The sequence below is a fragment of the Cricetulus griseus genome, assembly GCF_003668045.3.
Source record: "Cricetulus griseus strain 17A/GY chromosome 1 unlocalized genomic scaffold, alternate assembly CriGri-PICRH-1.0 chr1_1, whole genome shotgun sequence".
NCBI lineage: Eukaryota > Metazoa > Chordata > Mammalia > Rodentia > Cricetidae > Cricetulus > Cricetulus griseus.
In genome coordinates this window covers 49289907-49314144 of record NW_023276807.1, presented here as the reverse complement: position 1 = coordinate 49314144, position 24238 = coordinate 49289907, and the positions used below count along the sequence as shown (strand labels likewise).

The 24238-nt window shown below is 42.0% G+C and overlaps 1 protein-coding gene and 1 non-coding gene across 3 annotated transcripts in view; both read left to right on the top strand.

Moving 5' to 3' along the window:
- Positions 1 to 8604, top strand: part of Mfhas1 (malignant fibrous histiocytoma amplified sequence 1) — an 88218-nt gene extending 79614 nt beyond the window's left edge. Inside the window, exons 3-4 of one of the 2 annotated variants that reach the window (XR_003480262.2) lie at positions 1249 to 1358; positions 6032 to 8604. Coding sequence is in view for 1 of the 2 variants with exons in the window: in XM_027391248.2 (XP_027247049.1) it covers positions 6032 to 6065 (34 nt within the window). In the remaining variant the exon portion in view is untranslated. The remainder of the gene's footprint in view (positions 1 to 1248; positions 1359 to 6031) is intronic. The other variant, XM_027391248.2, reaches the window with a different exon arrangement.
- Positions 8605 to 17723: 9119 nt separating this feature from the next.
- LOC113832811 lies at positions 17724 to 17905 on the top strand. The gene has a single exon (XR_003480285.1). It is a non-coding gene; the product is annotated as a U2 spliceosomal RNA (small nuclear RNA).
- The last annotated feature ends 6333 nt before the right edge of the window (positions 17906 to 24238 follow it).

Below are 24238 nucleotides of genomic sequence, written 5' to 3'. Positions count from 1 at the left end.
ACTGATTTCCTGTGGTGACCAGAAAGAATTCAGCAGGGTAGCCAACAAACAAGCAAAAAGCCAAACCACTTTACCTCCCAGCATACTGGCAAGCCACCCATGTTCTTTTGTGTGGTTCCTTTTGTGGACTGACCCTGGAACATGCAGGATGTAGAAATGGTTAATTTTTATTTCTTAATAGTTGACCTTTCTCCTGTGGTGCTATCATATTTGTGTGCTCCATCACCTGGAGAAGAGATGGAAGTTCATAGAGAAAAAAGAAGCTAGTTCTGGGGAAGTGGAGAGATGGCTCAGAGATTAAGAGGTTAAGAGCACTGGCTGTTCTTTAAGAGGTTCAGAGTTCAATTCCCAGCAACCAATAGTGGCTTACAACCATCTATAATGAGATCTGGTGCCCTCTTCTGATGTGCAGGGCATACATGCCTGCAGAACACTGTATATATAATAAATAAATAAATATTAAAAGAGAGAGAGGGAGAAGTTAGTAGATTTTGTTAGATGGCATGTTAATAGAATTAGCAAAAAAAATGTTCTTTCTGGCTTAAACATGTTGAGCTAAGCATTTGTATTTCAGAATGCATTAACAATAGAGGGCAGAGCTGAGATATGCATTTCAAACTCTGTTGTTGTTTTGAAGAACCTTGATGATTGCCTATGCACAGTAGGGTACACATTCAAATAAGAGCCCCACCAGATACCAGTTTTTTTTTTTTGCTACTCTTAACTGTTCTAAAAAGCACAGTGGTTGTCTCACTCAGGAAATTCTGCAATAACATTGCTATGACAGAAAGATATTTAAGACCCACTGAAATACACACACACACACACACACACACACACACACACACACACACACACACACACAGACGCAATGAGGATGAAGACTGTGGCCTTTATCTCACCAAATAATTGGGCAAAAATTTCAAAGTCTCCCTGGATTACTTAATATGGATTTGAAAACATATCTCAAAGAGAAATGGAATGATCTGTATTTGGCTTGATCACAGTGGACCATATTCATTGACCACAAAATTGTAAACAGAAGGGGGGTGCCTGGTATTTACAGCTAAGTGTGGAGGTTGCCTGTCTGTGGCTCCCCCATCGAATTAATTTATTTATATTATCTTTGGCAAGGAGAGACTAGTCCATTGCCTGGCTGTCTTTTCTGGCTGGGAGGAATTGTGTTTCTTGAATCATGGAGTCTCCCATTAGCCACATTGATCCTGGAATTCTCCCCTCTCTGCTCAGGTATCTTCATCCTTTCTTGGACAATTAAGTGGAAAGGATAGTGCTTCTTTCCCTCTGCTTCCATTTTTACTGTACCCAATCTGTGACTTTAGGAGCACCAAGTTTTAAGGGTAAGTCTCTGGGAATCACAGAATCCCCTGAATGTGTATGGCCCTAAGAACCTGGAGAACTTAGAGAGGAGATGGGCTGGGTTGGGAGTAAAGAGAATCCATAGGGAAGAGAGTCCAGGGCACTTTATACTTCATTTGTGTAGAGTCATTGATCTTGGGATAGATAAATAGCAAAATGCTTGATTCTTCACTTAGCATGTGATAATATGATGAGTCGGTAATAGTAGATCCATGTTGGGGAAAAAAAGTGTGTGTGTGTGTGTGTGTGTGTGTGTGTGTGTGTGTGTGTGTGTGTGTGTGTGTGTGTTTTAAGTTACCATATTTTACGGACTGTAACACCAGGAAGAGTGCAAGTTGGTTAACACCTCATGCAACTTTGTGAAAACAATGTTTATTTTCTCAAGATTGTTTGAGCTCTGAGGTTCCACTGCACTAGAGTTTGAATTTTCCTCCCTCCCTCTCTCCCTTCTCTCTCTCCCTTTCTTTCTTCTTCCTTCCTTCCTTCCTTTCTTTCTGTTACTTTTAGACAGTCTTGCTATATAGTCCAGACTAGTCTATAATTTTCCACCTTCCTGTCTATGCCTCCTGAGTGCTTGGATTACCAGCGTGGACCACCCAGCCTGGCTACTGAGTCTTTGCTATTTGTTAGTAGTGTGATGTTAGACATCTGTAAAATGTAGATTGTGGAGGTACTTATTTCATGAAGTTGTCTCATGAGATAGGCAATTTCAAACACAGCATTTAATATAATTACATAGAGCAAATATATGCTCAATAAATATACCTACTGTTGTTTCTACTAGGAGTATATGTAGCATACACTGGATGGCCTAGACAGTAAATACTATAAGCAAAATGTTTCTACAATGTGGGTAGGATACTATGGTAAAATTTACCCACAGGCTTATCTAGGCACTTATTAATTAAAAGGTCTGCCTGTAGAAGAGTAATGTGTATGCTGGATATGTAAGTGAGAATAGTGCCTTCCCTTCTCTATTGCCAAGGGAGAATAAATGAAAATTTGTTTAGAGTGTCCTCAGTGCCTATGCTTGTTCCCATAAAAAGAAGGTGTTGGTGTGTTATGCTATCTTTCATATTGTAGTCACTAACACCTATAACACCTAGACAAAATCCTTCACAGTAAAGGTCCCTGACACACTGATCCATTCAGTAACCCTGAACGGCATAGGAAGCAGAGACCTCCGTGTCTTACCCAGCAGTGTTTCCCCTCCAACCCCAGCTACTGAGTGTACAGGTATGCCATTTGCTTCACCGTCCAAGGCTTCCATGCTGTTCTCACAATGCCAGATGCTCTCATTTTAAAATGCTGTGTGTTAACCACTCTGAAGAATAATAAGGCCAATAGACCAGCAGATGGCTGACACTACAGAGAAGGGGCAAGCTACACAGGGAAGCTCAGGCTTGCTTGTGGGACAGAGGCAAGAGGAAATATGGGCAACAGCCTTGATGTCCAAGGCAAAGCAGACATGCAAGTGTAGGATTGGCTTGTGTGGATTCAGAGGCTGTTGCTGGTTGTCTGTTATGGACAGATTAGCGCATTAGGCTCATTTCTTTTTGTGTCCAGAGTTGGGGCAGGTGTTCTAACCTTCTGAGAGTCTAAGTCTAAGTCCTAGCAGAGCCTTCTCAACTCCCCACCTCCTCATCCAGCATCCTATCTGGCAGCCTGTGGGCTTTATGGTAGAGAACTGAATCCACTCCCTTCTTTTCCCAGAATGCGCCATTTCTCCATTTCTGTCCCAGTTGGTGATAGTGTTTTGTGCCTGTCTGTTCAAGCTAGGAAACTGTCAACTTCAATGGCTTCCACCTATATAGTCTGTCACCAGAGACCTTGCCCATCTTATCAATATGCCTTAACATGAGAGAGACTTTTCTTGAACTCTGTGATACCCGCTGATTCCCTATCCACTAAGATTCCTATCACTGAGACTCTAACTAGTCTTCATGTCCTTTAAACTGATACTTTTTTAAAAGATTTAGTTTTATGCAAATGTGTGTTTTGCCTGCATGTATGTCTGTATACCACATGTGTCTGGCTCCCTTGCAGGCCAGAAGAAGGTATTGGATTCCCTAGAACTGGAGTTACAGACAGCTGTGAGCCACCATGTGTGTGACAGTCATTGAACCAGGGTCTTCTGGAATAGCAGCTAAGGCTTTTAATTACCGAGATATCTCTTTCCAGCCCCCTCTCCAACATTTATCTTTTAATGTCAATACCTGTCACATATCTCCCTTTTTAAAAGTCCTGAGGTAACTTCCTGGTGATTTCTGACTCAAGTTCAAAATCCCAGGCATGGCTCACAAGGCTCTTCACAGTCAGTCTCTTTGCTAACTTAAGAGATAGCTCCTTACTTGACGGACAGTTGGCCACAGTGGCTAGCTCTCAGTCCTTAACTACTTTTTGTCTGTGGCCTTTCTCCTATCGTATTCTTTATTTGTGTAGCTTTGTTGAGTATTTGCATTCTAGTGGGCATTGTGGCAAGTGTCAGTGAAATAACCTGCCCATAAGAATCACAGAGTGGGATGCAGACAAAGATATGCCAGATTGAAATAGAAGTTTGATGACAGGTTATTAGTAGCACTGAGAGCCATAGTAGGAAAAATCAGGTAAAGGTTCAGGAAGTGGCATTTTGGGTAGACCTTGAAGGGCTGGGGTGGCTAATTGAGATGGAAAAGCAGTGAGATAGAGATAGGTTGGAGATCTGATGGATGGAGAGTGTGATTGTTGTGTCCTAGTTCCTGTCTCTGATGTTGTGATACAATGCCCTGACCAAAGCAACTTAGGGATAGAAAGGGTTTACTGTGGCTCATGGTTCAAGAGACAGTTCGTCCTGGATGGGGAGTGAATGCAGCAAGATCTCAAAGCAGATGGTCAAGGAACAGAAAGCTTGGCTGGGCGGGGGCAGCACATGCTTTTAATTCCAGCACTCGGAGGCAGAGGCAACCTTGGACAGCACGGTCTATAGAGCAAGTTCCAGGACAGCCAGAGCTATACAGAGAAACCCTGTCTCAAAACACCAAACCCCTGAGGAGGGAGTGAGGGAGGAAGGAAGGAAAGAGAGAGAGAGAGAGAGAGAGAGAGAGAGAGAGAGAGAGAGAGAGAGAGAGAGAGGCAGAGAGAGACAGAGAGACAGAGAGACAGAGAGACAGAGAGAGGCAGTAAGTGCTTCTCAGTTCTCTACTTACACTGACCAGAATCCCAGCCAGGGAGTGGTCCCACCCACAGTGGGTGGGTTCCCCCCTCAGTTAATGTAATCGAGATAATCTCCTCCAGGCCCTACTCTTTGGTGAATCCAGATTCTGCCAAGTTGACAGTTAACAGGAACCATCACAATGTGGGAAATGCTGCAAGTGCTAAGGGTGGAATGTTCCCTGTAGCAGCCTTGGTTAGGTGATCTTGTGATTCTCAGCCTTACATGTGGCTCAGGGGAGCAGACAGCAGACACAACTGTCTGCATTTCTGGAAGTTCATTATAGTCACTGAGGAAAAATAGTTGCTGCCCCATGAACCGAGAGCTGGCAGCCACGCCATCCGTTAACTGCCTAAGTGAGACACATGCTTTTACATGGCCATCCTCTTCCAGTTAGATGTATCATATTCTTACTGGAATTTGAGACAGTTTTAAAACCTTCCCTGCCAGGAGTTTATTATATTACTAGGTTTTCAAACATTTTCTTATGACTGAGTGCCAAAGAAATGTGAACCTCTCTTTTACCCACCAAGCACACTTTGGAGTCTTGCAACAAAGTTTAGCTATACCCTCACCCTTGGGCATCTCATCCCAGGTCCTGGTGGGATTGGTAAAATATGGAGAAACTGAGCAGCAATGAACTACAAGGGAAAGGGCATCACTGGTATGTAAGTGTGTAAGTCATAAACCAAAGGCTATTGATATGAAGATTGATTAAGCTCATTCTTATATGGGCTGAAAGGGAATAGTAGATGGATATTGAGTTACCAACCTCTATAAAATAAAGCAGCATGGAGAGACATGGAGGGGCATCTCTGTTTTCTTTGGATACCAGTAAGTGTCATTAAAACTCTTAGAACCTCCATGGCATAACATGGTAGAAAGCCAGAATAAAAGCATTAGCTATCTGACCTTCCCCTTCTGTTGTTTCAGTCAAATGCCACTGTTCAGTTGGCTGAGAAAGCAGCCATGTTTCCATTCCATGCTCAAACAACCTGGACTTCAGCTGGCACCCTTGTTTGTAGCACTCGAAGTGAAAGCAGGCTTAGCAGTGGTAGACATCTACACTCAGGTTGAGGCATGCATTTCTGAGCCTGGGGGCAGGGTATTTATGTGTCCATGTGTGTTTACTGAGGAAGCAAGGCTGTGTTTAGAATCTGTATTTGTTCATTACGAAGCTAGTTCATCTATAATGTTCCAGCCAGGTAAGTGGGCATAACCATTAGTGTTGGCTCCCCCTTTATTGCTGACCTATGCTTAGCATCACAAACAACATTTGACTACTCTACCTGCTAAAGGGGCTGCTTGCTTGATGGGTCATCGAGAGCCTGACATCTCCATGATAACAGAGAATTCTAGAAGTAGACTGGAAACCTGTGCAAACTCATTTATGTTATCCCGTTCTTTCCTTGTAATTGAGACTGCTGTTCTCTTTTTTGTCATTTTGTCTTCTCATCCATCTAGGAAGAACGTTGGTGAAAAGCACAGAAACCAGTGACATTCGTGGCTGTGGAATTTCCATGGAGTAAGCAGAGCATGGGAACTGACTGGGACATCTCTTGCCCCTGGAGAACCCACCATGCTCCCAAGGGTCTTTGGGGCCCAGGGTGAAACCACCGCACCAGGTGCCTGCAGAGGACCCTTGGAGGGGTTGGAGGGGGCTGGGAAGATGGGAGCCAACATGGAGCAAATGTTTCACAACCTGAACCTCAGAACTGTGATCCTCCAAGGAGAGAGCTACTTGAAGAAAAGAAAAAAAAAATGTTGAATGGCTTCTCAGGGATTTTGTTTTCCATGTACACATAAGCCATAGTCCAGTCCGGGTGGCAGTGTTAAGAGCACTCAGATTTCAGTTCTGTTCAATGTGAAGGAGGGATCGACTGACGTTCATCGATGTTCCGTCACTAGTGTAAAATATGTATATGTTAATCTTTATTTTTATAATATGCAAATACATTTAAATTTATACAGTTTGATGCTTCTAGCATTAGTTAACACTGGGTGCAATATTCTACATGAGAACTGTGCCAAGATGGGGCTGGTGTCTTCTTTTAGTGTTAGACTTTTGTTCTTCATCCTTTAGCCCGCCTTCTCAACTGAAAAGGCAAGGGAAAGCTAACCTGTAGTCCATGGATGGATTCAGTTCTTAGAACTCTCCAATAATCACCAGGAACATTCAGCCCATTGAGACAGAGTCCCCTCCCATCTTTTCATCACACCCACTGCCTGTTAGTCACTGGGCATGGTAGGAGAATGAATCTCTGCTCTCCCTACACATCACCACTACTAGGGGCAGAGGGAGTCATTTCTAGGGGCCAAATGGGACGAGGAATCTGAAATCCTGAGTCTTGGAACAACTTGAGATAATCTGAGGTCAATTCTCAATCATGCAGCAATTCTACTGTTATGTGCCCTTTCCCCTGGAACAGTGTGTGTGATTTAGCAGAGCCCTGTGTGAACTTCCACATCGGCCTGTGGACCTTCAGGTAGGATCATACTTTCACAGAACTCCATCCCTCATGGGCTCTTTTTCATTCAGAACCACTTGGAAGACATCTACGGGAAGTAAACACTTAGAAACAGTCCCCAGAAATTGCTCTCCATTGTCCTCCTAGTTGGGGCCAAACAGCATAAGCTGCAATAGTAACACATTCTCTGCAGATCGTGAAAGGTTCTGTTGACACCGGCCTCCTCCAAGTGTTGACAGGAAGCATGTAAAACTAACTGTTCCCCACAAGAAAAGTGAGTCAGCTGGCCCTACTCTAACACTTGTTTATAAAGTATTGACTCTTGGAATACCAAGCACACGCAGTCACCACATATCTTTAAGAGAAATGCATGCAGGTGGCTGCATCATGAATATTACCAATCAATTTGTGTAGAATCTGTCCCGTTGACTTCCCTGTCCCCAGAGCCGTTCCAGGAAGGCAGTTTCTTGGAAATCAAAATTGAGTGGCAATCCTCTCTTTTTGTGTTTTGAATACTTGACTGACAAATCCAGTTTGAGATTTCCTTTTCCTTTTAGAACAGGATGGATCAGAATTTGGTTGATCTTTTTTGTCACAGTTCTCATGTGTGTGTGTGTGTGTGTGTGTGTGTGTGTGTGTGTGTGTGTGTGTGTGCAAGTGTAAACCGAAGGGTTAATGTTTTGTTGCTTTACGGACCACTGAATTATTTGGGCAGTCGTTTTGGTCTTTTGTTTTTTAAATTGGCACCAGTCAGCTCTGAAACTGTCAAGTCCAGAGACTTTGACCAGTCTTATAATGTCATACATGACTTTGGGCTTACTCCCCAGAGGGCCATATTAAATTAAAAATAAGGCCCCTTGGGGGAGCATACCCTGCAAATGGTTGCTATTTTCATAAACACAGATGTCCATGTTCTGAATATCTGATACTTTTTGACAAGTGATGTTTTGTGTTGTCATCTGAACCCTAGAGAAGCAGTGTAGTTGAGGGAGCCTTGGTTGTCACGTGTGTTGTGGCCAGGGTCGACTTGGTCAGAGGGTCATGTGCCTGAACAAGCTCCAGCAAAGCCTGAGAATTTGCCTCAGTGTCAGGGGAAGGTTGGAGATACAGAAGCCACTCCGATCAAGAGGAATTTCATCATCTACACAGGAAATTCTGTTTCCTCCTTTCAACACCTGGAAAGACTCGGTGACCAGCAGCTGAGGGGCCGTCCGTCCACTAAGCACAAGAGGAGCTCCTTGCCTGTCAAATGCTCTCCAAGTTTGTTATGGTTCCTATTCCTACAACTATAGTGGTTATCTCAACCACTTCCTGGGATTGTAAAAGTGCTGCCAGAATAAATGTTTCCCCCTTCTAAGGAAAAAAAAAAAAGGCAGTGCACTGCACTGTCTTTTGCACGTGCACTGGACTCTTTCAAATGAATAAAGAGGAAGGGCTTGATGTGATTCCAATGGAGTGTGTGTTTTTCATGCTGCAGTCTGTGAATTGTAGTTGTGGTTTCCCGGTTCATTGTCCTAACAGAGCAGAAATTAAAAAAAAAATCAATAAAAATACAATGAAATGTTTAAACTCCAGAGTTTAATTATTTCTGGGTTGTATTAGTTTTTGTTTCAATTTTATCAGTTAAAAGGAGTAACAGATTTCTATTTTTAGCTCAAATTTGAGCTACGGGAAACAGGGCTAGCTGTTTTCATCTGTTTGGGGCTTGAATCCCCAAAGGGGGAAAAATGGAAGAGCCACTGTTTTAATTTTATTTTTCATTCCATGTACTTTGCTTATTTGGGGATGTGTGTGAGCATGTGCATGCCACAGCACACATGTGGAAGGCGAAGGGAAACTTTGGAGAGTAGGTTCACTCCATCTACCACGGATGCCCAGGGATCATCAGATGAGCAGGCTTGGTACTGGGTGCCTTCACCCACTGAGCCATCTCCCTTGCCCAAGTCTCCCTTAAAACTCTGATCCTGGAACACTGGCTCTGTCTTTGGGGACTGGGACCTGAACCCAGAACACTGCACACACCAGGCAAGCACTCTATCACTCAACCATATCACAAGCCCAACACCATATGTCCATTAAGTGAGATTTTTTTTTTTTTGCCGTTATGAACCATTATGCTTCTAAATTGGAGCTTATTGATGTGTGATTGATTTGAGGATTCCCATCCCCTTCCTTTATAAGGCTCATCACAGGAACCATAGCTTGTAACTTCTGTCTAGGAACACTCTGGAAGGCTGACATTACAGCTCCCTTAAGGCCTGTCCAGAAGCATTGGTTCCATTTGTTTGCTTGTTTGTTTTAAAGTAGATTAAAAAAAAAAAAAAGGGTGGAAAGAAAAATGCATGAAAACTAGACAGGCCCCAAGCCCCAAGCACAGAGGACCGGGGACATAGGAACAGGACCAGCTCAGATGAAAATGCTGAAAAAAGCTCCAAAAAGGAAGGTGAGGCTATTGTACCCTGGTTCAAATATCCCCCTACAGTGAAGTATTTGAAACCACCTGAGATGGAGCAAGAGGTGAGCATCTGGTAGAATGGCTCCCCCTGACTGCTGAGCCCAGATAAGTTCTGACACCTATCACCCCATCCTTACTGCTGCCTGCCTGCTTCAGCTCCAGAGAGCAGAGTTTGAACATATGTCAACAATTTACGCCTGGATTTTTATCAAGACACACTGAGTTCTTTTAAGCTTGTTCAGCAGGTCACACAGCAAAGTAGGTGTCAGTGGTGACAATTAGAAATGCATTAGTTCTCACAGTTATTGGTCCCTCCGGTGGCTGTTTCCCTATCTCAGTGAGAGCTTTCTGAAGTAGGTACCAACTTTATAGAACTCCAAAGCATCCTACCTACCACATGCAAGGAGACAATGCCTGCTACATCCCAGTGCCAAGGGTAACTTTGTCCATGACTGCTATGTCACCCAGTGTGGTAGGCAATGAGGGAACCTGTTATTTTGCTGTGTGGAAAGGGGCTGTGTGTGTGTGTGTGTGTGTGTGTGTGTGTGTGTGTGTGTGTGGTGTGTGGCTGGGGTGGAGGTGGAGGTGGAGGAGGGGGTTAAAAGGGGTTTTAGAAGGTAAATAAGTTAGACAGCATGAGAAACTGAACTTGGTAATGGGGTCCCATTTAACTATTTGTAAACTCGGGAAAGAAATGTCCTTTCTTTTTCTTTACAAGCAATAGTTTTTAGTGAAGTGGAGATCATTTTAAATACAACCTGAAAAGCCTGGAATCGGCAAACAACACCCCAAGACCAAGTACTCAGCACAAAGATTTATTCGCCCCAAAGGGATAAAAGGCAGGGAATAAGGGACAAAGATAGGAGACAGACGACAAGGGAGAAGGAACAGGAGAGAGGGGGAAGGGGTATTTGCCCCCGAGGGACAAAGGCTGCTTCTAGAAAGAGAGGAAACAGAGGTGACCCATAGGCTACTGTCAATTTATAAAAAGGGGAAAGGGAAACCAGTGTTAGGATGAGGTGTTTAATTTTGATTGGACAGATTAATTAGAGTAGCCAAAGGGGACTTTTGATTGCTGGACTTCAATACTTTGATAGTTGGACCTTGTTGATCAGCCTCGGAAGGAGGAAGTGACCAAATAAGGGAAAATACCTTGGTGACTGCTTTAGGAATGTAATCTAGGCAGAGGCAATGGGGGAAAAGGAGAAGGCCTGCCAGAGCCATGTGTGCCATGCTCAGGCTTGCTAGATCCCTCCAGAACCTAAATGTGTGTGCCAGAACTGGTCCTTGGAACCTCCAATTTCCTCATTGCTAACACATGCTCCACAATTGGTTTCAAGGTCTAGATACTTTAAGAAATGTTGTGTTTAAGCAAATGAGTCTTTGCTGCAGGCTTCTGAGAATCTTCTAGACACTGTTACAAAACATCACACACCAGAATGTGAACGTTTTTGAGTGTGGAAGGAAGCCTTCTAAAATGCTGTGTGGACATGACCTGTATCAGTCAACCATCTCTAGAGGAATTAAATCAATACAATGAGTATTAGTTGGAAATGGGGTATATTATACTAACTTACACAACAGGGTCTAGGTAGTCCAAATGTCTGTCTGCACCCTGGAGAGGCAGGAAACCTGATCCATGGCTAGTCTACAAAGTTAGGTATGTTCACAGTCCCACTCTGCTGCTGAAGGCTGAATTCCTGGAGCATTACTGGTCTCCGGTTCACATTCAGAAGGCAGAAGAATCTAGATTATGGTGTCAGTGAAGGATAAACACACTCACCAGGATGAAGCCACGACAGGCAAGAAAGCAGCACAGCTTTTTGTTGGAATCTCTTGGAAAGTACTCACCGTGTGTGTGTGTGGGGGGGGGTCTTCCCTCACTTAATCCCTTCTGAAAATGGCCTCAGAGACCCAATCAGAGGTGTGTCTCTTAGTTGGTTCTGAATCTGATCAAGCTGATAAAATTAACCATCATATATCCCCAAGAGCTGTGTTTCCAAAGTGTGGCAAGCTCAGCAATAACCTGAGTGGGTTTGACTGTAGTCACTTCTCTCTTCCATATGTATGTATGAATGGGACTGTTAAGAAGTTGGCCTCCAGGCTGCCTCTCATTCCTGCTTCCACCATCTGTCATGATGTGCCTTAGTTTTCTTGTATAAAAAGGAGTTGTCTATATCATATAGTTACTAAGATTATTAAATGAGATGCTATATGTAAAGTACTCATGACTGTAAATGCAAATAAGGGACACTCACTCTTATTCCCTTGCATAGTTCTCTGTTACTGCATAAGAAATAGGCCCCTAGTGCAGAACTCTTCACAGTATCTATCTAGAATTTTCGACAAGTTTTTGTTTCCTTTATATTGGCCAATTAGCTATTTGCACTAATGATAAAACAGTTTTGTTTAATAATGGTGCATTAAAAAATATACTCTAAGTAGGTGCCACGGTTTGAACCTAGATCATCATACCTGCTAAGCAAGTATTCTACCAGAAACACTTTAGTATAAACTAGAAAGAAAAAGTCTTATGAATGAGTGCAGGTAATACACAAGTATTGTGAAAATGGGAATAATTTCCAAAGTTGTGGAACTGCTATGTGCTCACTGTGGATAACATAAGAGCTGAGTAGGGCCACTGGTCTAAGAAATTTGTCCTGATTTAGCACAGCTCACAGAAAGGCCAGGCAGTTGGCCTCCTTATGTCTGAGGGACTCTAAAAGCTTTCAGAGATATTTCTCCCAGCTTAAAGCTTCCAACAGAAAAATTCATTAAAAGAACATTCCACAAGTGTATTGTAAAATTACTCTCTTAAGTACAAATTTTAAGGTGTGTTAAGCATCTTTAAATCTTGTTTTAGCAGCCGGAGCGTTGGTGGCACACGCCTTTAATCCAGCACCCAGGAGGCAGAGGCAGGTGGATCTGTGTAGTTTGAGACCAGCCTGGTCTACAAGAGCAAGTCCCAGGACAGCCTCCAAAGCCACAGAGAAACCCTGTCTCTGTTTTAGCATAGTCAAAAATACTGTAATTCTGAAAATGGGAGGTATTTGATTTGTGAAAATGAACATTTTTTTTCTTAAGGATGACATCCTAAGTATATGCCATTTCTCTGAAAGTTTTGCTACAGTGAGACTGAAAAACTGAACTCACCATAGACTCATTAGACATGAAAATAAGATCTTGGTAATTGATTTTGTGAGATGGAAGGGAACACATTGCTTGAATTTATTTTATGTCCAGTGGTTGAGGAACCACAAGTTAAAATTAAGCTACATTCTGGCCTCCCTACATACATGGATACATATATGCCTAAGTATGTCCCCAGACTGTGTGATGCCCTTGGAATTGACAGTGCACTGATTTGTGCCTCTCCCAGGAACAGCTGAGTTGGACTTCCCAGATGGCATAGGACATTCTTGCCAGCACATTAGGGTGACAAGGAAAACCTGTTTTCAAAGAAAAAGCAAAAACAGTCACTTAGAAACTTCAGAAATTTTCCTAAGGACATAGGGCATCTGGAGAAACATTTGTTCCAGAAAGTGTAGATTAGCTGTCCTTCATAGCCGCATGGTTTTCATCCCTGAATTCAATAATGAAGCCTGTAAGAAAATCGAGTATAATGAACACAGATAGTCTCATTTCTCATCACTACTCTCTAAACAATGTGGTGTGGCAGCTGTTTATATAGCAGGTTCGAGTAATCTAGAGGTGATTTCAAGCGTGTGGGAGGGGCAGACATGTTGTATGCAAATGCTAAGCTGTTTTACATAAGGCTTATACAAGTTAGCATGCTCAAGAAGTTATGGTTTTGATTTGCAAAGAGAACCCTGGAACTCTTCCCCAGTATACTGGAGGGTCCCTGTACTAAGTATTGATAAGAATGATCAGTTTTGATAGCATTTGTGAATACTGTGACCTCCTTTACTATGCCTGCCCCTTAGCTCCCTAGCCACATACCCCCCACCCCATTTATAGCTGGATTCTGGAAGGCTGGGAAATTGACTTGTGACTTTACCTTTCATTTATCCTACTTTGGACCAAGAATAAAAGTCTTCTAAAATGTTCCATTGGTGCTGATTATATTTCTTCAATTGCTCTGAAGCAAAAGGACCCAGTTTGGGGATAAGAACCGGTAACAAATAGATTGATTTAATTATTTTTCATTTTTTCCAAAGAAAAGACCTGGACAGGTAGCTTCACTGGTGATATCTACCAAATATTAAAAGAACTATGTGCTAGCTAGTTTATGCCAACTTGACACAGCTAGAGTTGTCTGTAAGGAAGGGAACCTCAATTGAGAAAATGCCTCCATTAGATCTGGCTGTAAGATGTTTTCTTAAGTAGTGATTGATGGGGGAGGGCCCAACCCATTGTGGTTGGGGCCATCCCTGGGCAGGTGGTCCTGGGTTCTGTAAGAAAGCAGGCTGTGTAAGCCTTGAGGAGCAAGCCAGAAAACAGCACTTCCCATGGATTCTGCTTCAGTTCCTGCCTCCAGGTTCCTGCCCTATTTGAGTTGCTGTCCTGACTTTGTCCTGTGTTGAACATCAATGTGGGAGTGTAAGCCAAATAAACCCTTTCCTCCCCAAATGCTTTAGTCATGGTGTTTGATTACAGCAATAGGAATCCAAACAAAGACAAACTATTACAATCCTCTATTTCTTCCAAACTGCTGTGTTGGAAAACAGCAACAAAACAAGCAAAATAAAAAACAAACACACACACACACACAAAAAAAAAAAAAGAAAGAAAAGAAAAGAAAAAAACAACGCACAGACTGTATTTCTTTTATTCTCATTCCACAAAGGTCAACACAGATTTCCATGGCCTCAAAGTTTCAAGGGTCATTCTTCCCATCAGAAGCAGATAATCTTTTCTTCAGAGTGTCTACTACTAGGTACCTCCCCATTCAACTCACTCCCACCACTTGCTACCTGGGCAGCATCAAACCCCACAGATATTAGGACTCACTTTCCAAAGCTGCTACCACCTCGGATGCCATCACAAGACCTGGGTAGTTTTCCTTGTGCTTCTGACCACAAGCTATAAGTTAGGGTTCCAAGTGTTAGCACCTTTGAGAGCAAACTCCTCTACTAATGGACTGTCAAGTTGTTGTTTCCTTTATATTCAGTTAAAATTATGACATGAGCTGAGCATGGCCAGTGGCATTCCTGTCCACCATTTTAACCTTTAAAAATTTCCTGCAATATATTTTGATTACATCCTTTCCCTTCTTTCAGCTTCTCCCAGATCATCCTTCCACTCCCCATCCACCCTACTCCATGCTCCTTCTCTCTCTTAAAAACAAAACAAAACGCAAAACAAAAACATAGAATCTGCTTTTAGTTGGCTAAGCCCCTAGCATGAAGTTTTCTTTGGAATATGGATGATACACCCAGTATCACTCCATTGAAGAAAACTGATTTCCCCACTTCCAGCAGCCATCAGTTATAAATATATTTTTGGTTAGGGGTGGGACTCTGTACCCACTTCCTCTTCTCTGTCCTGGAAATGTGTCTGGCTTGAACTTGTATAAGTTTGGTGCGTGCTTCCACAAACACTGTTGAATCTTGGAATCTTGGAAATCTTGGAATCTTGGAAACACTTGGAATCTTCCTTCACCTCTGTAACTTACTATCTTTCCACCCCCTCTTCTGCATAATTTTGAGCCCAGAGAGGAGGGCTGGGATAAAGACAGCTCATTTAGGGCTGAGTGCTTCAAAGTTTCTCATTCCCTGCACATTGTCAGTTGTGGGGCTCTGTGTTAATTACCACCTACTGCATGAAAAACCTTCTCTGATTAGAGTTAAACATGGCATGAGCTATAGGTATGGCAATATGTCATTAGGAACATTTTATTGCTATGTTCACTTAGCAGAATAATGGGTTTTCCCCCAGGGCTCATGACCTATCTAGTCTCAGGTTCTTGACCTCATTAACAGTGTTGCATATGGGTTCTATCTCATGGAGCCAGCTTTAAATACAATTTTAAAAAGTGATTGGTTAATCCCATAATGTTTGTACCACTATTTCACCAGTGGGTTTAACTTCTATAATTTAGATGGTCTGTAGCTCTGTAAGATTGATGATAACTTTAATTCTCTGTTAGCATGTGTAGTACTTTCAAGCACTATGAATGGTGTCAATAGGGGTGAAGCCTCTAGTTGGGCACCAGCTCAATTTCTTCATGATGACAAGTCATCAGCAGTGGGTCTTACCATCATGTTGTAAAGGGTAACCATTGACAATAGTCTGTTAAGTTTGGGAGTTTCCACGGGATCCCTTTGGCCAATGACTCAACAAGATATAACCCATTTCTGGAACTGGTGGTTTTTATTTGATGGCATATGATATCTAGTTGGGCATCATCTCCCCTCTTATATGATAACTCCATTTAAATTACTTTTATATGTGCATATATTCTTAGGAATCACAGGAGTAGAAACACGTGATCTATGACCTTGAGCTAAGTGTGCCCATAAATATGTCTATCTTTCCTTCTTAAATTAGACCTTAAACTGATCATGCTCAGAAGGGTACCCACTAGTAAATCACTCCTCTCCATGAATAGGAATAGGCTACCTGATTAATACCCTATACTTTCTTAGTTCAAGGAAGGGCATTGCTTTAGGAGTGACTTTCACAGTCTCTTTATTACTACAAGTGACATAGCTTTCTCTGCCTTTTATGCCTTAGCCATCCTTATTTTGGCTTTTTTTTTTCTGATTGAGACTGAGAACCTATCACACTCTGTTTCACTATCACTCTGAGTTCAATTAATTTATTGATGTCTCCCATGTTAAGGAAAACACACAGAGATGATTTTCCTTTTAAAAATATTTTCATTTACTATTACTACTTTATTAACAGTGTGTGTGTGTGTGTGTGTGTGTGTGTATGTGTTTATGTACATGTATGTGGGTGCCCATGGCCCCAGGTATAGGATCTCCCTTGTCTTAATTAGGATTACTCTCCCTGTGATGAAACACCATGACCAACTCAACTTGGGGAGGAAAGGGTTTATTCAGCATGTGTTTCCACACCACAGTTCATTATCAAAAGAAGTCGGAACAGGAGGAGCTCAAAAAGGGCAAGATCCCGTAGGCAGGATCTGACGCAGTGGCCATATGCAGAGGGGTGCTGCTTACTGGCTTGTTCCTCCTAGCTTCCTCAGCCTGCTTTCTTATAGAACCCAGGACTAGCAGGCCAGGGATGGCCCCACCCACAATGGGCTGGGCCCTCCCTCACCAATCACTAATTAAGGAAATGCCCTACAGGCTTGCCTACAGCCGGATCTTATGGAGGCATTTCTTCAGCTGAGGCTCCCACCTCTCTGATGACTCTAGCTTGTGTCAAGCTGGCATAAAACTAGCCAGTGTACCCGTGGCTGGAGTTATAGGCAATTGTGAGCTAAACAACATGAATGTTGGGAACTAACTTAGCACTATGTGTTCTTAGCCAGTGAGCCATACCTCTAGCTCCAATATATTGACATTTTGAAAGAATACTACAAAGGATACATGTGGAACAACACATGGAGGAATGGGTATTGAGCTTCCACGTGCTCTCTTCGAGTCTCAGCTTTCTAGAACCTTCATGTATTTAGCTATCTGGAAACTACTGAGCCCTGTTCTGTCTTTTGGGGGTTCTATGAAGACTTCCTTGCATAGGAACCATTGTATAATACAGTGTCAATAGCTTGGGTGAAGGAACCCAGAAAAGCCTGCCCACTTCAGCATTCTTGACCTCTCTTATATAACTGAATCAAAGAAAAGTTGTTACCTCTCTCAGTCCTGTACTGTTTAGGTTGCCTCCCCTTGGAATGGAGAGGGATTTATAACCTGCTACCAATAAGCGTAGGTAATAGAATTAGAGCCAGCACCACAGCAGAAGTTCAGAGTTTTCATTGTGTGCTTTAGGGAAGTTCTCTCATTCTCTCTCTCTCTCTCTCTCTCTCTCTCTCTCTCTCTCTCTCTCTGTGTGTGTGTGTGTGTCTCACACACCCATTTACATATACTATATATATATATATATATATATATATATCACTACCATAACACATATGTACATACATACTATAACATCACATCTCCACAACTCTCTAACTCAAAATCCTAAAGAATTTGGGTGCGACTAGAAAACCTAATTCAACAACACATAGGATTAATATATATATGACCAAATTAAGTTTATCATGGAATACACAGGCAGCTTACATTTGAAATTAGTTACTATTGAATTTCAGCCCCTTGGCTAAGATCAAATGTAATATTTGTTTTATTGATCTAAGATCAGGTACATCCTCAGTTGAGCACAGTATATTACATGGCTTTAGGATGCAGAACGGTGAAATTGCTCAATTCATTCTGCATATTCACCTGGTACTCTAGAGCCTCCAGGAGTGATGCAGCATCTCAGAAAACTTTAGAAATCTATGCATCTATCAGTGATAGTTAGGGTTTCTATTGCTCTGAAGAGACACCATGACCATGACAATTTTTATAATGAAAAAAAATCTAATTGGGGCTATCTTACAGTTCGGAAGTTTAGTACATTATCATTATGCTGGGTGGCATGCAGGCAGACATGGTGCTGGAGAAGGAGCTGAGATTTCTGCATCTTGATCTGCACTCTGCAGAAGCAGTCTGTATCTACACTGGTTGTAGTTTGAGCATAGGAGACCTCAAGACACACTTCCTCCAACAAAGCCACAATTCCTAATAGTGCCACAGTGGGATAAAACAAAAAACATTATTATCACAGTAAATTTCAAAATCAGCTAAGAATCCATTTATGATGTAAAAACAAATGAACATTGACAAACAAGTTCAAGAAACTAAAAAGGGAAGGGACCCCTCTGAGTTTGATTTTAAAAAGCATCAATAAAATCCCAAAGCAGGTGCCATCTTTGATGGTGAATACTGAAAGCTTCCAAGTTTAGGCCTAATACAAGGTCATTTGTTCTCATGAACTGCCACTGTGTACCAAGCAAGAAAAGAAGAAAGCATCTTTCCTGGAAGTAAGATGTTGTTATTTACAGGCAATAGTCTATGTAGAAAATTCTAAAGAATTCACAAACAAATGTTTTTAATGACCTCAGCAAAGTAGTAGGAGACAGGTCACATAAAAATCATCAGTGAATATTTAAAAAATTAAATTATGAAAATTACGTTTTCTATAGCATTTCTGCTGCATTTTGAGTATGAAATGTCCTCATGGGCTCAGAGCAAGGCTGTTGTGGAAGATGTTGTGGAATATTATTTGAAGATGTGTTACATTTGCTTATGCTATAGAGCATTTGTTTAATGGTGTAAAGATGTGTTGCATTCTTTTATGTTGCATCTGTTTAACTCTGTGAAGCTGTGATCCTTTGCCTGTCTAAAACACCTGATTGGTCTAATAAAGGGCTGAACAGCCAATACCAAGGCAGGAGAAAGGATAGGTGGGGCTGGCAGAGAGAATAAATAGGATGAGAAATCTGGGAAGATAAAAGATTGAGGAGTGGAAAAGAGACAAACTTTGTCCCCTGGAGAAGGGGAAAGGGTCACAATCCCCTGAGCAAATTGAGAGCATGGGAAGAGGAGGGAGGGAGCTATGAGAATGAGAGGGGAAGAAGAGGAAGGATGCAGAGGTCATGATGGGGCAGAAAGGTGGAGTCAGGTGTAGATTAGAAGAAAGGATATGTGATAGGTAGGGTTTTAATTGGGGGGATTGTAGAGGAGGAAGGGAGGGAGGAGGGAACTGGGATTGTCATGTAATTCAATCTTGTTTCTAATTCAAATTAAAAAATTGATAAAAAAAAAAAAGATTGAGGAGTGAGAGAAGGAGGAAGACTCCAGGGGCCAGCCACCTAGTACACAGTGAGCTGTAGAGTAAGAAGTAAAGAAAAGTGACCTTTAATCCCAGCACTTGGGAAGGAGAGGCAGGCGGATATCTGTGAGTTTGAGACCAGCCTGATCTACAAGAGCTAGTTTCAGGACAGGCTCCAAAAAGCTACACAGAGAAACCCTGTCTCTCGGGGAAAAAAAAAGGAAAGAAAGGTATATAGAATAGAGAAATATAAAAGCCCAGAGGGAAAATGTAGACAGGATAACTTAAGAAAAGCTGGTTAGAAACAAGCCAACCTAAAGCTGAGCATTCATAAGAAAGAACAATGTAGTTTATTTGGGAGCTGCGTGGCAGGTCCCCCAAAGACCCAAAAGTGTAAAAAACAAAGCAACAAACAACAACAACAAAACTACAGGAAAAAGGTAGAAACAGATGGTGAGGGCTAGCTGGAGGAACTGGGTCACTCATATGTGTCTCTGAAGGAGCCTGGCCCCTGGTCCCTCATGCTTTCTGTTTCCTTTCCACCACTCCCTGTGATGATCTGCTCAAGTGCCTGGGGCCAAGTGGTTATAAATGGAAACATCTGAAGCCATGAGTCAAAATAACCCTTTCCTCTCTTTAAGTTGTTTGTGTGAGGCATTTTGTTACAGTAATAAAAAAGAACTAGCTGAAGAAGTCTGTACCAGGAATGAGTTTGTTAGTGTAAGTACACCTGATGGTGAAGTTTAGAAGCCTCTGGAATGACTTTATAGAATGAATCTGAAAACATCTGGAGATATACAGGCCAGAGAGGCCCTAACAAGCTAGAAGCAAAACTTCATGGGTGTTCTGGCTGAAGGCCAGAAACTCAGAATAGTAGTAAGAATGAAGACTGTCAAGACTGCTGTGAGGTGAGGTGTAGACACAAAGACTCTATTGATAATTAGACTAAACACCCTTTGTTACACTGTAGCAAAGACTATGCTGTCTAGGCCCCAAAGTCTTGGTGGGATGCTAGGTTTAAAGATGACCCACTAATTAACATGGATGAGAACATTTCAAGGGAACCCAGGATTTAGGTTTTGGCATGGGTATTGCTGGCAGGTTTTAACAAAGTTTATAGTAGAATTAGGAGTGAAAGATGGAGCTGAGAAAGCCTGTTAAAACTTGCAGTTTGTTCAGGAAGGCTTCTGTGAACTGAGGCTAAGAGAGATGTGATTTCTGTTGGGATTAGTACAATAAAAACGAAGTCAGGATAGACTTGGTTGTGCATACTTGTAATGCCAAAACTCAAGAGGCAGAGGCAGAGGCAGAGGCAGGGGGGCTGTAGAAACTTGAAGCCAGTCTACAGAGAAAGTTCTAAAACATCCAAAACTATATAATAAGACTCTATCTCAGAGAGAGAGAGAGAGAGAGAGAGAGAGAGAGAGAGAGAGAGAGAGCAAGCTGTGACCTTTGAACTTACTGTGAACTATGGATGGCGCAGAGCATAGAATGTTTCCCACAAGGTGGCCTTCTAGAAAAAAATTGCAGAAACTATGATAAGTGGATGCACTTGGAAACAATGACATAGAAGGAATGCCCTGGAATGTCTACATTATCTCTGTGGGAAAGGTAAAGGCCTAGGAGGAATATTCTTGGCTCCTTTCATGTGACCAACGACGATGAGACATAGCTTCAGGTGTATTCTGTGGTGATTTGGATAAGAATGTCCCCCATAGGTTCATTTATTTGAATGCTTAGTCTCCTGAGAGTGGCACACCTTGAAAGGGTTAGAAGAGTTAGGGAGGGTGGCCTTGGAGGAAGTGTGTCACTGGGAATGGGCTTTGAGATTTCAGAAACCCATGCCAAGCCCAGTGTCTCCCTCTTTATCTTCAGATCAGCATGTGACTCTCAGCTACTGCTCTAGCATCTGTCTTCATGCTCCCATGAAGATAAAGGACCAAGCCTCTAAAATTGTAAGCAAGCCCCCAAGTAAATGCTCTCTTTCATAAGAATTGTCTTGGTCATGGTGTCTCTTCACAGAGCAATAGAACAGTGACTAAGACAAAACTGTACTTGTTCTTGCATAAGTTCACTGTAAACATCACCTTATGTTTTGCTTGCTTTTCTGCTAAAAAACGAGAAGTGCTTTCTTTGTACTACTCCTGAGCTCAAACTCTGGGAGTCCTCTGGTTACCCCCACTCAGGTCTATGGAATAGCCTGCCATCCTCAGGGACTTAGCCTTACTGACCATGGAGGGGATCAATGTAGCATGCAAGCAGAATGAATGTGGAGTTACAGGGTCACAGAGGCTCCACTCCCATTTCGGAGGGCCTGACTGACCAGGCAATGTGTGACTGGGTTAGATATTCATAGGCCATTCCTAAAAGGGCAGTATATAAAGCTGTGAGGGTAATGCCTAAAACCTCAGGATGTTGGGTTGCTAGGAACATCAACCTCTTATGAGAAAAGTGAGAATCATGCAGAGCCAGCTCAAGGAAGGAAACGGGCAGGTTGCAAAAGGAAGGCCATTATGGCTGGGGCTTCTCAAGCCCTTCTCAGACCAGATCACACCACTGCAATGTGCCCCCAACATTACTTATCCAGAGCTACAGAATTTAGTATATGTTGTTGGCTTTTGGTTTTGCTTTGGTTCCTCATTTATATGTCCCCCATGACTCCTTTTTGAAGAGTTTACTCTGTGTATAGGCTGGGGGTATGTAATTTCCCTCTTAGTTTTACAGAGACCAGCCACTATGAGTTTGCCTTGAATCTCAGCAAATCACTGACCCTGAATATTTCAACAACGCTGAACCTTTTTAAGATGTCAGAGATTCTTAGAGATGAACAAAATGGCTTTTGCATTATGAGGTGACCATGCAGTTAGGGAGGCCAAGGAAAGAATGTTATGGTTTGAATATGAAACCATATTCCTCTGTAGGTCCATGTTTGAATGCTTGGTCCCTGCTGGTGGTACTGTTTCAGAAAGAGGTGGGAACTTTAGAAGGTGGTCCTTATAAGGAAGAAGTGAATCACCTCAAGCATGACATCAAAGCTTATACTGGTTCCCAGTTCTGTCTCTCTGTGTGCTTCTTAAGGGCCATAAAGTGACGCACCACTTCCCCATGCCCTCCCACTATGATGTTCAGTCTGCTCAGGTTATGAGTCCAAGTAACTATGGCCCAAAAACTCTGAAATCATGAATCAAAATAACCTCCCAACCTCCCCCCATATCACCTGCATCAGATATTAAGCAAAAGTAACTTATGTGCATTCTAAATTAATTGCACACAGAGTCAAAATTACAGCTAATCATTGTTTTTGGTAGAAATTGACAAGTCAATCCTAAAACTCATTTGAAAACACAAAAGCCCAGAATAGCCCCAAATCTTTAATTAATAAAAGAACAAATTTTGGAAGCTTCCCATTTCCTTGCTTCAAACATTGCTACACAGATAGAGCAATGTAGATGTCCTGATAAAAAAGAGACAGATATGGACATACTAATCAGAACAGAACTGAGGGTCCTCATATCAGTCTGTTCATGTCTACTGATATTTACTGAATTTTGTTAAAAGAATAGTTCTCACAGTGGTGCCAGGAAACTGGGTATCCACATGCAGTTATGATTTGAATATGATATTATAACCCCCAGTGCTCGTGTGTTGAATGTTTGGTTCCTAGCTGGGTACTATTGAGAAGATTGGAATATAATGTTTTTCATATCATCAACAGATTAAATCTTTGATGAGCTAATACTTGATAGGATGGTTAGCTCCAGCTGGGAATTCAGTTTAGTTTTGTCACATTGACACAAACTAGAATCTTTTGGGTAGAGGGATCCTCAACTGTGGAATTCCCCAGAGCAGACCTGTGACCTTGGCCTGTGACCTTATCTGTGAGGCATCTTCTTTCATTGCCTACTGTGGGTGGTGCCATCCCTAGGCAAGTCAGCCTGGGCTGTATAGGAAAGGAATCTGAGCCAGCTAAGTAAATAGCATTTCTCCATGGTCTCTGCTTCAGTTCCTGCCTCCCAGTTCCTGTCTTGATTGAGTTTTTTCCCTGACTTCCCTCTGATATGGAGTATTACCTAGAAAGTGTCAGATAAAATAAACCCCTTCCTCCCCAAGTTGTTTTTGGCTGTGGTGTTTATCAAAGCAACTAGAACAGGAGTGTGTTCCACTTTGAAGAAGTACATAAATGTGGGCAATACCTCAAAAATCTCATTTTAATTTTCTATACCTCCTGCTCCTTGGTTCTCATGAGGTGGACAGCTCTAATCCACCATCCCCTGTTAGCTATAATGTTCTTCCTCACCACAACCTAAAAGCAATGGAGCCTGTCAACCATGGACAGAAACCTCAGAAACAGTGAAACAAATATCTTTTCTCCTTTAAATTTTTTTTCTAGGGTAATTTGTCACAATGAAAAAAGCTGACTAACACACATGCAGAGGAATGTCTTGAACTCCTATTTTATACCATACACAAAATTTAACTCAACTTGGTTTACAGGCTTAAATGAAAAATTTATTTACAATTTTGCAGAAAATACAGGATTCGTGTTTTCATTACCCAAGGTTGGCCAATGAATGTCTTCTTAAGCCTCAACATCAAAAGCACAAGTGATAAAAGAAATAGATTAAACTGTATCAAAACTTGTGAGTTATAAGCAATGCTATCAGGAAAGTAAAGAGCAACTCAAAGAATCAGAGACATAACTTGATGAATAAAAGACAATGAAATAAATAGGCAAAGACTTTGAATAGACATTTAGCCAAGAAGACATATAAATGACCAATAGCCAATGAAAAGATAATCAAAATCATTATACACCAGGGCAATATAAATCAAAACCACAGCACGATGCCCCGAAGGTTATAGTGAAAATATGACTAGAATAAAAAAGATAACAGAATGAACAAATAGCCACAGAAGTGTTGCAATTCCTAGGGAAAG